General features: G+C 35.0%; 1 protein-coding gene across 5 annotated transcripts in view; it reads left to right on the top strand.

Annotated features, from left to right (window-relative positions):
- Positions 1 to 16,121, top strand: part of LOC114348478 (GATA-binding factor 6-B) — a 135,043-nt gene that overhangs the window by 51,762 nt on the left and 67,160 nt on the right. For all 5 annotated transcript variants that reach the window (XM_028299051.2, XM_028299070.2, XM_028299056.2 and 2 more), the window contains exon 2: positions 8,958 to 9,609. In XM_028299051.2, coding sequence (XP_028154852.1) covers positions 8,962 to 9,609 — 648 coding nt within the window. In that variant the 5' untranslated portion in view covers positions 8,958 to 8,961. The remainder of the gene's footprint in view (positions 1 to 8,957; positions 9,610 to 16,121) is intronic.

Below are 16,121 nucleotides of genomic sequence, written 5' to 3'. Positions count from 1 at the left end.
CCCTTAAAAGGGCTACATCACAACAAAACGTTTTCGATTTTTATAAAAAATCATCAGTGTTCGATAAACTGGATGCTAGCTGAGCCACAAAAGAAAAATATCTGGGTAAAAACCCTTTACATAAAATATAGATGCCTTAAAAGTGCATACTTCAATAAAAAGGCCTGTGATGGTCACATGGCAAACAGGATAATGCCCTAAGGTAAAGTATACAGGTTTCCCAACACGTGAGATCCAAATTGAGTTGATCACATTTCAATGACTTAATGGCAACTCAGTTGCACTTTTAAGGCATCTATATTTTATGTAAATGGTTTTTACCCAGATATTTTTCTTTTGTGGCTCAGCTAGCATCCAGTTTATCAAACACTGATGATGATTTTTTATAAAAATCGAAAACGTTTTGTTGTGATGTAGCCCTTTTAAGGGATTTTTTAATAAAAAATTTTATACCTTTTACAAAGGATTTCTTTCCAATTTTGTGATTGATGGTATACAGCCAACTACAGGAAAACTTTTTCTTTTCCTTGTGGATTTTGAAAAGTATTAGGTAATACACTTTCATTTTCATGCCATCTTCTTTTGATTCCTATCTGTTTCGAATGTTGGAAATCATATTAGCAAACATAACCTTGCTAGCTGCGATTCGAAACAGTTCCATTGATCTTCTCCCTCTACTGGGTCTTCGCTTAGCTTTGACTGTACCTTGCAATATGTACTGCATCAGGGAGTATCGGTGTTGATTTCTCGTATGTGTCCCAGATAATGCAGTTTTATGTGTTTAATGGTAAACACAATCTCCAATTCTTTTTTCATTCCTCCTAGAACATCCTTGTTCGTGATCCATTTCATGCCCTCAGTATTTGTTTATTTAAACACTGCTAAAAAAATTAATAAAAAACCACCATAAAGGTTAATTCTTCTATTATATTTTTGTCTATCAGGAAGTTTATCTGACAGATTAGATATTAGAGGTCTTTTCATTTCCAGATAACTAATTATTGGGAAGTTTATCTAGCAGTATCCTTAGTATCTGTCTTTTCAGCTCCTGATAACTAGTTAACGGGAAGTTTTTCTCTGTCAGATATCTGTTAGTATCTAATCTGTCAGATAAACTTCCTGATAACTAGTTATCCAGAGGTGAAAAGAGAGGGTCATAATGGATCGTAATGAACATATTTTAAACAATAAAAGATCAAACACCAATAATATAATATATGTATAATATTTATAAATTTATTATTGAAAACCTGCTAATGAACATAAAGTACTTAAACTCAGTCACCAATATAATATTTATATTAATTTATTAACAAACTGCAGTCCAATAAAAATAAAATTAATTTAAGCTAGCTTTAAATGTCAAACAATATTTTTAAACAAACACACACACACAATTTAGTTGCATTAGATTAGCTTCTGGTTGAAAATGTTCTGCCACAGCTTCTAATATATCAACAGCACACTCATTTGCCACTATTTCAAGGTTTTCTCTATTATCTACTGCAATATTGTGTAAAACTGAACAAGCTGATATTATTCTTTGAAGAAAAGGTAACTTGCATCTCATTACATATGCTAAAATGGGAAATCTCTTCAAAATACCAAATGTTCTTTCAATAACAATTCTTGAAGGGATTTGTGATCCATTGTAAAACACAACTTCTGTCTGAATATTCTGCAATGGTGTCATGTGTCATTGGGTAGTTGTAGTTGAGGACTGGGATATCCACTTTTCCCTAATAATATATTCTCCAGAAATTTCCCATTTTATATACCCATAATGCAAAAGTATTTAAAAACTAAAGTAGGTATTTTCAATTACACTTCCATATTATTGAAGGATGAGTATTATGGGATATATGATGTTCTCTAAACATCTTTAAATGACAAAATAATTAAATTTAACGTTTTACGTGGTTTTACTCTTTTCAATTATCTTATTTTAATTTTTATCAACAACTGGAATTTTATAGGTTATTGGAATAAACGTCAAACGTCAGGTAAATAACAGTCAATTTTTTAAATAACCGCAGAAAATCGGGTGGTTACTTTTGACAGAACAAAAACTGTCGGTTTTAATCGATTAATGGTCGGTGCAACGCATTTTAAAATAAACGGGCAATCCAAATCAAAAAATCAATCGTTTATTTGTTGGTGCAACTGGCTATAAGTTAAATTTCCACAGTCACAGCAAGTTCTTCTAGGCTACGTTGCCATGTCATTCAAATTTATGAAAATAAACATTCACTTATATGGAGAACAATTTTATTTTTTTCTTGCAAACGGTTAACTTTAGAAAAAAATGATATAGATAGGACTTTTTTGTTCTAAATTGTGTATTATATCCATACCTTAAAGGAACGCACTATTTTTGGGGACACCCTGTATATATTTTTTTGGTAAAATAGTTTCTCTCTGTCTTACCACTTAGACACGACTGTGCTCTCTCTGATCATATTGATTTTGACTTAACGAATATGTTTATCTTCATCATAAATTTTTTTACAGTATTACCAATAAATACCTTTACAGGAAGTGGTTTACGTGTAGTCAAACTAACTCGAAACATAATAGGCGCCTTATTTGTTCTTCATAATTTACTTCCTTAGTATTATTTGAGTTTTTCCAATTTTCTTGCCTCAATCGTTAACATTCGGCGACTCTCTGTATACGTTGTGCTAGGTGTCTGTAATGTGATTTTGGTTATGTGTTGCTATATGGGTTTTTATGTGATAGTGTACCACCAGAAATAAAGTTTTAAAATGAATAAGGTAATCAGAATATACAATAATCAAAAGAGGAAAAAGAAACGATTGTTTTTAATACTTATTTTACTTACTTCTTCTTCTTTTTTTCTTCTTCTTCTTCTTCTTCTTGTTCTTCTTCTTGTATAGACATAACTCTGTTTTTCAATGTGCCTCCAGTATTATCTAGACAAAATCCTGCTAATTATTAAAATAATAAATCTTCTGCTTTTTGTGTAGACATGACTATCCTTTTTTCAATTGGCCTCCAGTAAGTTGTCGTTCTATCGTTTTCGTGGTCTTCCCGTTGATCGCCTTCCTATTCAGGAACCGTCTCTCGCTGTCTCTATCTATATTTTTGTTGTCATTTGGCTTATGTAGCCATTTTTTCTTCTGTTTCTTACCCAGTTAATAATGTTCTCCATGTTGCATATCCGCCATATATCTGTACTTCTAGCTTTATCTCATAGTGTATTACCATCGATTTTTCGAAAGGTTTTTATCTCCGCTGTTTCGAGCAATTTTTTTGTTGTCTCTGTGTCAGGTCGTTTTTCTGACGCATATGTCTTGTCATTATTGATCTGATGACTGGTTTGTAAATTTTACCATTCATTTCTTTTCCGATATTTTTATGTCTTCAGATCGTGCCATTCAGGCAGCCTGCGGCTCTGTTTGCTCTATTCACTTGATTTTCCACTTTTGTTTTGAGCTTACCGTAGCTAAATAGTGCCATGCCTAGAAATTTAAACTCTATAAATTTATCTATTGTTCTGTTACCTGACCCTCCAGCTCCAATTTACATCTTATTGGATTTGCTGTTATAACCATGCATTTTGTCTTTTTTTGGTGAATCATATTAAATTGGTGCAGCATACGTTGTAAGTCATCTTCACTTTGCGAGTTTAGTATTGCATTGTCTGCATAGCAGATTATTTTAAGTTGTTTTTCTCACATTGGTATTCTTTTTTAGTTCTTACTTTTTTATTATTTCAGCCATGATCAAGTTGAACAATAAATGACTCAAGGAATTCCTCTATCTTATCCCATTGCTAGCTTGAATTGGGTCAGTTGGTTCATCTTCTACTTTTACTTTTACTGTGTTGTTCTAGTAGATGTTTTCCATCGTTTAAATTATTCATAGAGGTACCTCTCTTGAGTATAACAAATAGATAACGTCTTTTAATTTGACCCTGTCAAATGCTTTCTTAAGGTCCACGAACGTCCTTGTCACGATTTCCCTTGAAATTGCCTAATTATAAACACAGCGTCGTGTCGGTGCATGATCTTCCCGACCTAAAACCTTGTTGTTCTTCTGCGAATGTTATAATTTCATTCATGATACTTTGTTGTATGGATATATTTTATAATATAACACTACAAGTGAAATTCACTCATAATTTTCAATTACCTTTTTCCACTTTTTTCTGTCTATGGCAGCCCTCCTCTAATTTGAAACATTTTTTATATGTAGATTATTTTTACATGCCCTAAATCAATGTCCCTTTCGTATTTTTAGTAAATGACGTAATTTTCAGGAAAAAAGTCTACAATAGAAAAATGGGTGAAAATGCATAATTGCCTTTTAAAGTGTATAAACATGCCAAAATCAGTATATTAAGAGCCAGGTTTTGTTATTCTGGGCGTTTTTGGGATCACTGAATACGAATATACCGAATAGACCCCCGGATCACTTGGTACACTAGGTCACTGCTAAGGCAAGTCATCTGGAATTTCAGGGGTTCTCCATACCAAGTTGATGCAACCAGATTACTTGTAGGTTTTTGGGGTGTCTAAACAGGAATAAACCATTAGAACCGACACCCGCAGCACCTGGTGCTTACGTTCACTGCTGTCATCTAGTTATCTGGAGTTTCGCAGGTGTTAGGGCATCAATTGCACCGGAGGTCGGTGCAAGAAACCCAAGAAACCCCCGAGTAACAAAATCTGGCTCTTATTATACTGATTTGGGCATGTTTATGTATTTTTGGATGCATTTAAGCACTGTAAATGGAATTAAGCATTTCCACCCATTTTCCTGGTGTAGATTTTTTCCTGACGTTATCTGGAACACAATGCAAAAAGTTACAAGTCGATAGGTGTTGTACATAAAAATCGATTTATTTTTTCCTAAATGACCTGGTCTAAAATATATCTTGATTTGTATTTCATTTCATATTTTTTTTGCATATTAATTTTGGGAAAAAGTACCAACTACTAACGGTTTTGTTGATTGATTTAGTCACTCACATTTCACATGAGTACTTTTAATTGTATCATGGCTACAGGCGCGACCAAAAATATAGAATTTTATGTCATGAACGTATTTTGGGTGTAACGGAAAATTACGAGTATTCTTTAAGTACTTTAAAAGGGTTTAAATAACGTGCGTCATATATTTACTCATAGAGTAAACAATTGGTAACAATGCTACGGTTTTTTGTGTTTCAGTTAGTGTTATGTTTCCTGTTACTTTACAACTGTAATGAACTTTGTTCCTTGAAAATAATGTCTGAATCCTTATTTGTTTTTAAGAAAGTAAATCATTTAAATACAGTGAGAGGCAAATTTATGGAATAAATTCGTTTTCTCGAGAATAGGCGTTTTTGATAAATCCCGAAACAGGTTTTATTTTTAAATTATAATTTTTATAAATTATAATTTAAATTATAATACTGACTCCCTGACCCCCTATAAGACTCCCTGAAAAATATGATCTTTTACATCTGATAATTCAGCGAAGGATCCAAGGTAAACGTGGGCCTGGTAGAAGAAGAACATCATGGCTGAAAAATATACAGCAATGGTATGGAAAATCAACTAAGTACATCATTATTCAGAGCTGCTGCCAATAAATCACGATAACGAATATGGTAGCAAACATGATATCCAACGATCCATAACAGTCATGGAACTAGAAGAAAAAGAAGAAATTATAATTTTTTGGCATATATATCATACTAGCGACGTCAGTCATCTTGGCGTGATGACGTATTCGATGATTTTTTAAATGGGAATAGGGTCGTGTGATAGCTCATTTGAAAGGTTGTTGAATTATCTATTAAGTAATATAAACATTAACATCATTATTTATGCAGGGTGGAAAAAATTTTTTGAATTAAATTCATTGACGCAAAAATAAACATAATTTATTTAGACGAAGACGAAGTAGTTTTCAATCCTAATAGTAAATTATTAATATTAAAAATATTAAAAATATTACTAAAAGATTTTTAAATTGAAAACTTATTGGTACACTTTCCTGGTGACACCTCCAAGACTTCTACAATTTGCAAGTCAAATGGATGCTGCAGTGAAGACGAGAGGGAAGGAATTCTACACTATGCAATTCACATCCCCCGTCTGCAGCTGGTAAAGTTCCAACGGAAAAATGTACCTAGTTACTCTACGGAGTAATACGACTATAAAATAAAAATGTACACCATTTTTATTCAGTTGCAATGCGAAGGCAAAACAATCTTACTTTTCAATTAGAATATGGAGTGCAGTCCAGTCCCTTGAATCGCGATTTTCGGCTCTTATTGGAGCCTTCATCGGAAAGAACGTAGGCACTGTTCTCCATATTTTAACTGATTCGTATCGAGAGGTTTTCCCACCCATTGCAACTGAAGTGATGATAGTAGGTGGCTAGCGCCATCTGGCTTTGAAAGACGAAGTAGTTTTCAATCCTAATAGTAAATTATTAATAGTAAAAATATTAAAAATATTACTAAAAGATTTTTAAATTGAAAACTTATTGGTACACTTTCCTGGTGACACCTCCAAGACTTCTACAATTTGCAAGTCAAATGGATGCTGCAGTGAAGACGAGAGGGAAGGAATTCTACACTATGCAATTCAGACGGGGGATGTGAAGTTTAACTACCTGTATAAATAAAAGCAAGCAAAAGGTCAATGGTTTATTGACGTCAAATTTTTTTAATTATTGTCAAAATTTTCGTAAATGTTTGTTTTGCTAATTTTCTTTATATTGAATACAGGGTGAGTCAAAACGCAAGTACATTATTTTCTCAGTAATTTTAAATAGAACACCCTGTATTTTATATCATTATCGAAAAGTACCATTACCATACTAAATTTTTTGTATAACATTCCCTATGTGTAAATTTATTAGTTTTCGAGATATTTTAATTTTTCAGAGCAAAATTATTAATAATTACGGGTCTAAATCTATCCAAATTTTAAGTAAGCCATTACTGAATAATTGTCTAAAACTTACAAATTACGATTACTGATTATCAATCTGTAATCAGAGTTGGAACAATTTTTGTTATTAACTTTTATTACTATCTATTACCTATAACGGATCTACAAAGCTTTACTGACCAATCACACTGTATGGCTAAATCGATATTTTTTTTTATTTCAAACTATTTTAAAAATGTGACTAATGCAATGATATTTTAAATTACATTAATAAATCGATATCTACAAATTGATGGTGCCTCAGTGGCATTAGACTGCAGATCGAGAGGTCCCCAGTTGTTTTAATAAATAATTAAAACTTTATATACTTAAAATTATATATACCATTTTAAACAACAGTGGTATTTTAAAAAATACTATTTTATACTAGTGTAATTTTTGAAATCATAATTATAAATAACACTTAATACACATACCAAAAATTCATATTTAATAAGTTAATTATTCTTTCCAAATATGTTGTGTCCTACATATGTACATGTACAATAACAAAACCGTGACATTATCAAAAGTACTTTTTCTACTCTGTCATATTATGTATAAATTTTTAGTTTGTGAAAACTGTCATTATAGATAGCAGTGCGTGAAGGATTTAAAGTGTGCGTGAAGTAACAATGTATTTTAAATGGGATTTACTTTTTCGCACTGTTTTTAACTTTCGCGTTGTCATGGTGACAATCCTTAACTTTCGCGATGCCATGGTGATGACAATATGAGCAATGAATTACAACAAAAGTTTTGACAGTTTTGTGGTTTGAAAGTAGTTAGAATTTTTAAATGTCAAAGTTAAATGAATTCCAGTGACGAAGAGTTACAGCTTTTTTATTTATTTATCGTAGATAAAATATTGTATGAATTTGTGCGTGAAGTACTTTTTGCGAACTTACACGATTTATAGCACTCGCTCCGTTGTCGCTCGTGCTCTAAAATTCGCGTGCGTTCGCAAAAAATATACTTCACGAACTGTTTCATCAATAACTATTATCTACTCTGTCATATTGTGTATAAGTTTTTAGTTTGTGAAAACTGTCATTATAGATAGCAGTGCGTGAAGAGTTTAAAGTATGCGTGAAGTAACAATGTATTTTAAATGGGATTAACTTTTTCGCACACTTTCAATGGGTTTTTTGGCACACTTTCATATAATCAAATATCCTTAACTTTCGCGTTGTCGTGGGGATGACAATATGGACAATGACTTACAACAAAATTTTTGGCAGTTTTGTGGTTTGAAAGTAGTTTGTAGTAAAAGTTCTAAAAATTGTAGAATAGAAATGAATTCCAGTGACGAAGAGTTACAGTTTTTATATTTGTTTATCGTAGATAAAATATTGTATGGAACTGTGCGTGAAGGACTTTTTGCGAACTTACGCGATTTATAGCACTAGCTCCGTTGTCGCTCGTGCTCTAAAAATTGCGTGCGTTCGCAAAAAGCATACTTCACGAACTGTTTCATAAATAACTATTTTTATTAGAGTGTCATTTTTGGAATTTTAAGCATTTTATCGTTAAATCGTTTATCGTTAAATTATTTTATATTCTTTCCTATAAATAATAAAAAGGTTTTATTATAAAAAAGTTCTTTTTTATAAAAGTGTGATTATTTTTACTACTACATACCTACTTATAAATAATAATACATTAACTATAGAACAAGAAGTACGTATGTAATTTATTTAATACAAAATTTCACTGCTGCCAGACAACACGAAATAACAGTTTATTTGACAAATAAAAATTTAAATTAATTATTTTATAATTTTAAGCCTAACATTTTATTCCTACATCAAATTAAATATTAGCCATTTATCTGTTACCGATTTTCTAAAATAAAATGTTAAATCAGTCATTGACCTTTAGATGCTATTATTTATGACTACGGTAATATCTTTTTAAATAATATTTTATCATTAAACATTTAATTAAGACGTAATATTAATTAACTTTATTAATTAAATATTTATTTATATATTAATTTTGTTACAGCGAGATGGACTCGAAGGACGAGCAGAAGCCTTCACCTGAAGAAGTTAAACCAAAAATAGATACTTCAGACACAGACTCTCAACCACCTCAGATTTCCGTTACTTCTGGCGGAGGTGTGATACGAAGAAATTTTATAACTACAGCTGGAACCATAGTCGAAACAAACGAAGAACAGCCGCCAGAACCCACCACCGAAGAGATTGTTAACACAGAAAATTCAACTCCACAGGAACAAAGTCCTGTGGAACATAAAATTGAGCCAACAGAGACAACAACTTATCAAGATCTGCGCATGGAAACGCATCAAAGGGAACAGTTTACGGAACCAAAACAGTACACAGTAGAAATGCCAGCAGAAAGCTTCTCAGGACAAAACTTTTCACAGGATATCGGTTACACCAGTAATATAGCTACTGTTAATATAGAAGGTAATGAGGTGCCTATAACGATATCTTCGGAAATAGATCAACCCGGAGGTGATTATACAAGTCTGCAGACAGCCCAATACAATAACGGTTATACCGACGGTCCACAGTATTTACAACAACATCAGTATCAAAATTTATACGTTGACAGAGGCAGTGTTGAAAATTCACCTCCAGCAACTTTATTGTTTAAAGACGATCCCAATTTAGCAACAGCTAGATATCCGGTAAGCATAATCTACGTTGCATAATTTTTTTCATGTAGATAAATAGATGAATCACCTAGATAAGACATGTAGATATTTACAGATACTTATATACATATTATACATCTGTAAGTAATATTTCACATACATAAATATGTATGTTTACTACATTTGTAACTCCACAGTTTTTGCAGTAACCTCTGTTGCAAATTCTGCACAAATTTTTTGTTGAACCAGGTTCTGAGGTTCTTTAACCAGGACGTTCTTCTCCTTCCTGGATCTCGCTTTCCAAATATATTTTCTTGCAGGATGGATTCCTTTCTTCCTTCCTTCCTTCTCAGTCGTTTCTTCATTACTGAGTGTCGTGATTCCCTATAATACGAGCAACTATCTCTTTCCATCGGCTTCTGTCCTTAGCTCCCCTCATGGATTCAGAGAATGTTTTTCCACTGGCTTCCTGTACTTGATCCGTCCATCGAGTAGGTGAGCGACCTCTACTTCTGCGCCCTTGAACGTTTCCCGAAATTATAAGTCTCTCAAGATTATCATCACTTCTTCTTGCAATATGGCTGAAAAATTTTAAGGCGGTGGAGAGGCAAATAGAGAAAAGTTGAGTCTGAATATTAAGCTCTTGGAGGATTGAGTGATTTGTTCTGTGTTCCGTCCATGAGATCCGAAGCATTCTTCTCTAGCACCACATTTCAAAGGCGTCAATCCTTTTTCTGTCGTCCGATTTCATTGTTCCTGTTTCGGATCGGTAATTAAATATGGGAAAAATTAAGGCACGTACTAATCTTATTTTGGTGTTCTTCGACAAGGAGCGATCTTTCCAGATTTTTGATAATCGACTCATAGCGTTTTTGGCCATGCCTATTCTCCTACGTATTTCTGTTTCACAATATGCTGTATTACTGATGTAGGATCCTAGATAATTGAACTCGTTAACCACTTTGAACTGGTCTAAGGCTCCTGTTGTCAGAAGTGAATTTGAATAATCTACTATCATATTTTGTTTTTTGTTTATTGATCCTGAGACCACATCTATTGCTTTCGACTTCCACTAGCTGCAGCAGGCTGGAAATTTCTTCTTCGGATGCAGTTATTAATGTTGTATCATCTGCATATATGAGATTTGAGATCTTCTTTCCTGCGATAGAAATACCGCCATTCCATTTGTCGAGTGCTTTTCTCATTATATATTCCCCATAAAAATTAAAAAGACTGGAGATAGAATACATCCTTGTCGGGCTCCTCTACCTATTTTAAAAGGATCGGACTTATGGTTTTCAATTCTTATTCTGATTTCACTGTTCTCATATAGGCTTTTCACCAGAGCTGACAGATGATCAGGACACCCATCTCATGTAGAACTTTCCACAAAACTGTCCAGTTTACACAGTCAAATGCCTTCTGATAATCCAGAAAGCAGATGATCATCGGAATTTTGAATTCTCGTGCTTTCTCAATGAGTTGTCGCATATTAAGAATTTGCTCCCTTGTGCCTTTACCCTTCACGAAGCCTGCCTGTTCTTGTGGTATTTGTCTATCCAGGTATGTCTGCATGCGACACTTGATGATTCTCAACAGAATTTTACTTGGGTGTGAAATTAGTGAAATGGTTCGGTAGTTAGTACACTTTGTGGTTACGCCTTTCTTATGAATGGCGTAACCAATCACTGGGCCATTTGCCGATTCTCCATACATGATTGCACAGTCTCCACATTAATTGGAGACCATGTTCACCCATGTTCTGTAAAAGTTCTGCCGTGATGTCATCGCAAACAAGTGATTTATTTCTTTTAAGGTGTTTTATGGCTTCATCGACTTCAGACCTTAGAATATCTGGTTCTAGGGTTGTTGTTGAGACTTGCAGTGCTGTTATATGATTAGTGTTAGAGGTTTCAGCTTTATAGAGTTCTGTGCAGTATTTCTTCCAAGTCTCCAGAACCGCACCCATATCGCTTACCATATTACCTGTCTCATCCTCTATAGAGGAATTTCTGGGTTTGAATTCCCGAGCCAGTAACTGTACTTTCTGAAAGAGATGTCTTGTTTCATTTCGATGTAAGTGGATTTCTACTTCCTGGCAAATGTTAGACACATATTTGTCTTTATATTTCCGGCAATTTCTTTGGATTTCTCTTGATAAGCTTCGATAGTCGTTTAAATCAAAAGGATGGCTTGCAGAAGGCCATATCTACATTCATTTTACGTATGTATCCGAAGTATTGTAACTTTTGAGATTTGATAGTGATAAGTACCTCTTGCTTCTTCTTTATTCTTCTGAGGACCTCTTCATTTGTGACTTGGTCAGTCCACGGGACCTTAAGTAGGCACCGCTATAACCATATCTCAAATGCTTTCGGTTTTCTGCATATACATAATATATTCGTTCAAGGTCTACGATTCAACACCATAAAAACAGACAATAGAAGACGTAGCATCCCAGCATTTTTACTTTTATATCAAGAGAAGGGTCTTGGCTCTTGAAGAATGACCCCATCCGGTTGAAGATTGATCTAGCTTTTCCGATGCGCGCTCTTATCTCTTGGTTGTTGGTCCATTCTTCATTTATTTTGGTGCTGAGGTAGTTGTAGTGCGTCACTCTTTCTACATGGTTTGGTTGATGTAGAGGCAGTGACGGATTAACCATTAGGCAAAGTAGGCAATTGTCTAAGGGCCTTGGCCCCAAAGGGGGCCTCGCAGAGCCCAAAATGAAAAAATAATTAGAATTAAAGAAAAACTGAAAAATAAATCATATTATGTTAAGAAATTCAAATATCACGCAATACCATAAAAGTCATGGTGGACGTATTAAACTACGTTACACTGCATACTGTTGTTCACATAGAAAGCCTATGTTGTGAGAATTAGTCGCCAATGTAGAAGCCGTTTGGTAGAAGGAAAAGTACTGCCTGTCAGTCTGCAGGGTTTCCCTCCCTAGCCCTCTCCACCACTACCCATGCTTTTCGCTCTAGTTTCCCGCGAAATTTATCATTTACCCTCTTATTTACTCTTAGTTTGGTTTTGTTCTTTGGAAGAGAATGACTGTTGTCATGTAGTTAGGAGCAGTAGTTCTTCATATTGTAAGTAAGGTACCCAGCGTTGGGAAGTTTTGATCAAATGCTTAAAATAAACTCCACTAAGCGACCCCATTCGCCACTATCTAGTCCATAAAACAACAAGCAGCACTAAATGAAGTGCAAGAGCTAATGCAACAAGAGCTTTGTCTAAAGGTTACACCGCCTTCAAATCTGCTCTTCATACTCTTGCTGATAACACTAATCAGAAAGTTGAAACAGTTCGTGAGGCTAAGTTCTTAAGGGGCCTCATAGCTTGGGTTGCCTAGGGGCCCCATGATTCCTAATCCGGAATTGTGTAGAGGAGACCTTCTCTTAGCCTTTAAGTTTTATCTTCTGTACGTTTATATTGAGTCTATATTGTTGAATGTAATACGTGTTTTTGTTCATAAGGACTTGCAGTTCTTCTAGGTTGTCCGCAAATAGTATGGTGTCATCTGCATTTCTGATGTAGCTTAGCCGGTACCTGTTTAGTAGAATACCTTTTTCAGTTTCGTGTAAAGTTTCGATAAATATTCTTTCAGGGTAGAGAATGAATATTAGAGGAGACAAAATTCAGTCTTGTCTCACTCCACGCATGATTTTCACTTTTTACATATATTCACATATAAGGAAAAAGGAAGCAAAGGGAGACGTAGAATATCATGGCTTCCCAACCTGAGAGAATGTACGGATGTACATCAAATGAACTTTTCAGAGCAGCCGTCTCTAGTCGAAGTCCGAATAGCTATGATGATTGCCGACCTCCGTCGCAGATATGGCACTTGAAGAAGAAGGAGAAGTGTGTTCAATTTCAGCTCTGAGATTTGCGGTCTGATTCCATTAAAGGTTTCTAATTTTTTCGGATCTTGGTTGTTAATTCCTGCTTCTTTTCGTATTTGCAACATCTTGGCGTGCTGTACGTGATACTACGTTTACTGATATGATATTCTCAGCTATTGCTTTATTAATCAAGAACCAAATACCACCATTTCCAACATTCTCTTCGACATGATAGAAAATGTAACCGGCTTTTAAAGTGATTAGGCTTTCTTCTTTCTTCCTTAAGTCTGCGACAACTGTGTCCTATCTATCTATGTAAGGTTTTTTACAGCTGTCGCCGCCTTCCTTCTTTCAGCCAACATCTCCAGTCGTTTCTGTTCTGCCATTCTCCGTCTCTAAGGTCTCGCCTTTCCATGGCCTCGTCCACTTCATCCGTCTATGATCTTCGGGGTCTACCTCTTCTTCTCTTTCCTATTGGACTCCAATCCGAAATCTTTGATATCAACCTTGTACGATCTGATCTTCTCACATGTCCATACCAAATTTAATGTTTTTCTTCAATACAACTATGTCCTAATTGATCTTATTCATTTCTCTTCCCATTTTCGATATTTTTTTTGTCTGATAGCGGGGTTCTTGCATTGAAATTTGCAATTGTCCCTCACCTCTCATTCCTTCTCATAAGTCGCCCCTTACGACAGGAAGGGAAAAGAACCATAGTACTATTCTGTCACCGCTGCTAGACAGCGACCCATTATGGGTACAGCCTCTGTTGAGAACCGCCCAATATGGGTCAGACGCTGTCGGTTTGATTATATACACACAACCAAACTTATATGGAATCACCATGTAATTCAAAGTAATATTTATTTCTTTTGAAAAAACTTGTTATTGTTGCAAAGAATAAAGGTTTTTGTTTTTATCGAAAATAAACAAATCTATAAGACAATCAGATAGTACAGTTCGGTACGGCATAGGTTATTTGCTTGAGTTGCAAATTGAACGAAAATAAATAAACTAACTTTTGCGTTCAAAACCGAAAATATGCCTCATGTGGGGTTAAAGAACTTACAACGGGGAAAGATTATTGGTCTTGTGGAGCAAGTAATGTTCTCAGAGGGACATAACTCTAGAGCTAGGCGTAACGCAGTGCGTTCTGTCCAAAACCTATGCTAGGTTACAGGAACTAGGAAAGCTTAAAAATAAAACAAGGGAAAGTCGCCAAAAAGTAGTAACATAGTACAATCAGCTGAAAGACACCCAACCATTTCTCACCTACAGCTCCAAAGGCTACTTTTGGAAGCTACAGGTGTAACTGTTTCAGTTAAAACGATAAGAAGAAGAGTTCGTGCCCAGAAGTATACAGTAGGAGAGAGTTACGTGTTCCCGAGTTATACAGACAGCAGAAGATTGATCGCCTAAATTGGTGTCTTCACCACCAAAACTGGAACATTGGGAATTGACAAAATGTGCTATTTTCAGAAAAAGTCAGGATTTGTGTAAAATCAGATGACCCACGAAATCGTGTACTTAGAGGTCGAAGAAGACAAGCAAGAACGAAAACTGTCAGATCTGTTCACAAATATACAAGGGGAAGTGTAATGTTCTGGAGAGGAATTGTGATGCGTACAAAACTCCTTTATTTTTCATCCAATCAACTTTAACTGCTCACAGGTATGTTGATAACCTGTAATAAGGCTCTAGAGAGGCATGATAATGGACCTCCACATACCATTAGAGTGACTAGAGACATCACTGAAGTAGAAGGTATCCCTTGTTTGGAGTGGCCTCCTTGCTCACCCGAGCTTAACCCTATAGAGTTGTGGGATATAATTAAAATAAAAATTAGGGCTCGCCGGGATAATCCACAAAACACCGCACCGCTAGTACAAGCTGCTCTTGAAGAATGGAGCAACCTACCACAACAAAATGTTGATAATTTGATTAGGAGCATGCCCACGCAAACTGAAGCTTGCATAAGGACTAGAGGTGATAACACTGATTACTAAAAAAGCAGAAAAAAAATAAAAACAATTTAAACATTATTCGTTTTGCATTGAAATTTTTTATGCCATTGACTTTAAAACAACTAGTTTCAATTTGTTTGTTAAATAAATTATTGTTTTATTTAATTGTTATGTATTTGTTATTAAATTGCTTTAAAACAAATATTGTTTTACTTCGTTTGTTCGTTTTTCTAAATTCGCACGAAATAATAAGAAATATCAGGTGATTCCATATAAGTTTGGTTGTGCGTATATATACACCGTTATTAGGCGTCAACGCCCTTCTGGTAGGGATCTATGGAGGAGTATCATCAAGCCGCAGGCCCTTATCCCTTGCCGTACTGCTCCTCCATAGGCCGATCAGACACCTAGCTTATTCGAAACCAAGACGCATATTCTATATAGAATTTTATACTACGACGTTGACCTTTTTATTTTTCAATGTCCTGGCCGGGAATCGAACCTAGATCGAAAATCTACTAGAGTTGCCGATCGAGCGCCTCAGCACACTAAGCCATCTGACCGACCCGGTTTGATTTTATATCACCCCTAAAATCCACGGATGCCACTTTCACCATTCTCGTCGTACCGAAGATGTTCTTCTGCGCCGTGCCCTCCGTTGTGGTCTTCACCTGTATTTCTGTAGGGATCCGTGTAATACTCCACAGAACTGGGTCCCAATCTG

Source organism: Diabrotica virgifera, chromosome 2, assembly GCF_917563875.1.
Source record: "Diabrotica virgifera virgifera chromosome 2, PGI_DIABVI_V3a".
Taxonomy (NCBI): Eukaryota; Metazoa; Arthropoda; class Insecta; order Coleoptera; family Chrysomelidae; genus Diabrotica; species Diabrotica virgifera.
The sequence above is the reverse complement of the archived record's forward strand: the minus strand, read 5'-3'. Positions and strand labels throughout refer to the sequence as shown.